Source organism: Montipora capricornis, chromosome 12, assembly GCF_036669925.1.
Source record: "Montipora capricornis isolate CH-2021 chromosome 12, ASM3666992v2, whole genome shotgun sequence".
NCBI lineage: Eukaryota > Metazoa > Cnidaria > Anthozoa > Scleractinia > Acroporidae > Montipora > Montipora capricornis.
In genome coordinates, this window is record NC_090894.1 from 5,673,511 (window position 1) to 5,676,536 (window position 3,026).

General features: G+C 39.9%; 1 protein-coding gene across 1 annotated transcript; it reads right to left on the reverse strand.

Moving 5' to 3' along the window:
• Positions 1 to 326: 326 nt before the first annotated feature.
• LOC138025356 (adenosine receptor A3-like) lies at positions 327 to 1,274 on the reverse strand. Its single transcript, XM_068872579.1, has one exon. It carries the CDS (start codon positions 1,272 to 1,274, stop codon positions 327 to 329), a length of 948 nt encoding a protein of 315 aa, XP_068728680.1.
• Positions 1,275 to 3,026: the final 1,752 nt, after the last annotated feature.

A 3,026-nucleotide genomic window follows, 5' to 3' on the forward strand; every position in this document is an offset into this window, starting at 1 on the left:
AGTTTTAAAAGTACCTTTTCACACACTTTCATTTCACAAGCTTTACCAATGACAGCCAAAGCAACTGCTGTAGGAAGCCTAATATTCGACAATGTAAGGGAAGAGTAGAGATTACTAGTAAAGAAACGTTTTATCATCAGGAAGAGTATTCAAGGGAAGTAGAACAGTCAAGATTCTTTATAACGGTGCTTCTGTTTCCGCAAACTCGTGTATGGCGCCGATGAATTGTAGGGTTGTCATCTTCCGAAGCTCAGTTTATCGAGCGTTAGGTTGCTTAACTACCCCACTCTTCGAAGGTGTAAATTTCACCCACGCACTTAAGTGTTTCACCGACATTCCGCCCGGTCTGTATTATTCTCTGTGTCTTTTCGTAACTGTTGGTTTGAAGAACAAAACAACTGCCTCAAGTTGTCCATCACGGCTTGTCTCACTTCTTTGATCTTCCAGCAGTAAAGAATGGGGTTTAGAGATGAATTAAAATAAAGCAAAGTCATTGTGCTTTTCACCGCGAGATAAAAAGCTGCCGAGTGTCTTCTTCGAATCACATTCTCTCGATATTCGAATGGCCACACCAACAAAAAAGGCAAATAACACGAAACTAATGCCAACTGTACGCACATTCCACTGTACAATGTATTTCTGTATCGTTTCATTTTACTCGGTGGAAATATTTGATTCGCTTGTTCCTGGGCCTTGTCTCGAACTTGATTTTGATGACGACGCAAGGTAAGGTAAATCTTCGAGTAACAGAAAACTGATGTCACAAGGCACAATGAAGTTGTAAAAATCGCCAAAGCAAACCATACAGCAAAGTTCCAGTAAGAAGTGGCTGCCGTGAAGATTGAGAAAGCCCAAAACGCGATCACAGCTCCATATATTCGTTTAAGGGTTACAACTTGTCTGTACCTGAGTCTTAACAACAGTGCAAGAACTCTGTCTGTTGTCGACATTGATACTCCACACAGAATGGTGCTTGCAGTCCCACTCACGGCATTGGTGTAGCGACACATTTGGTGCGATTTATACTGCAAAGTAAAGAGGAGAGCAATTCGAAGTGGTTGTGAAACGATACCAACAAAGAGATCCGTTACCGCCAGGTTCCGAATCAAGACTTTGGAAGGCGGATGTAAGGATGTTTCTCTCTGAAGGGCAGCGATGATCAGTGTATTTCCCATCGTTGCAGTCAGGGCAAAAATAATGTTGACCATTGAAAGACATATTAGCAGGATGTGTATCCTTTCAGATAAATCTGCCGAGCAGATAGAGTCCCCCATTGTTTGGCTATGTACTGTAAAATTTGTTGTCGACGTTTTGAATCTCCAGGCAGTGTGGTTTCCTTCTTTTACAAAACATCTTCCTGTCCTAGTCATTTTATACATTGCATATTTATGAATTTATTCTTTGATGTGATGCTCGGTGATTTCATTAAAACAATAAATAATATATCTTTTACCCACATTGGACCTTAAGTTATTTCCTTGAAATACAACTTGTCATAGATTTGCGATGAAACTTTGCACACTGTTGTAGCATGTATTAGGAGATGATAAAAGTGTAATAAAAATGGGGGGTCACCAGGCTCGTGTCCATAGTACGACGCTGACGAATACGGCTATGTAGGGACCGGCTCGCAGCTCTTGAAACAACTCTCGGGACTGGCTCAGAAAACAATGGACACAAAGAACGATACAAAAGAAACAATGGATCCTAACCCTAAAAACAATAGAGCTGCGTTTTAAAGGGATCCAATGAAATTAGAGGTTGTAAAGAGCTGCGTCCTGACTGGCAATTTCAGCCACTTCGACTATTGTGGCGCATCCATGATGTTGGACCCTGGTTTCATTCCATGGTTTATTCACTTGCATACCTGAAAAATGTATTTGAATGTCTTTTTGAGTACTTAACACTCCAAAATAGATTTCACTTGAGTGTGGGCTGTTGAACTCGTAATGACTCCTTCCGTACAATTTTATAAAGTTGCCAAAAATCTGGCCATACATTTTTGCTGAAATTGCCCAAGTAATTATTAAGTCAAAATGCCACCTGTGAAAAGGCTAAGCGTGCCAACCGAACTCCAAAAGACGAGAGACAATGACTTCAATCTTCGTTTCCTTTGACAAAGTACTCCCTGGTGTTTTCAAGCAACTCGTTTGAAGATCATGATGTAAATTTACTGACGAAAAAAGAGTTTGATTTTAAAGCTCATAGCCTGATAATTTGCATTCCCTTATAAATTTTTATTATGCACTTGATTAGATAATATTCTAACTAAACCAAGTTAATTCATAATTCATTTAAATTCGTGAGTTCGTGGATTTCACGATAAATTTCCAATAAAGTTTTATTTTTGTATTCCAGTTTATCTTCCTTATTTCGTGGCGTACCTGTAAACTAGTACCGACCCACGCTAATAAAGAGTTATCAGTTGACCTGCTTAAAACGAATATGTTAAGTTTGTTGCTCGGAACACAAACGAAAAACAGCCATAGATTCGCTTGCTCAATTTGATAACTTTATTTTTCATTTTTCAACCTCATGGTTCTTGACGCATCACGTAATTTAACAAAAACACTTATTCTTATGGGGGGTGGGCTAAGTCCCTACTCCCCACACACTCCCCCTCTAAAATAAATGTCCTCCAGGACAGTGCAACGATGGCCTAATCGTGCAATTAAAATCTCAAACATGCGAAGAGAAAAAAATTCTTCTTGTAGGGCGATCAGGCCCACAAAGTGCAGTCTATCTCCTAATCCGACAATTGAACCAAGGCCAACTGCAGTGCAGCGAAACACTGCCTCAAAATGTCTAACATTTTCATTGAACAAGTCTTTTCTTTTTTTTTTTAACAAACAAACAACAATAAGACAGTAACTGTGAAGTATTGCATTATCTTCGTCAAGTGTCCCCTGGTTGTCTAAAAGACCACTGGAGGGACTGACTGGGACACATTCACGGCAGGGAACAGTGAACACACTGGACACACTAGTAGACAAGGAGGTGGATAATACAGCACCGGAATCTCCCAT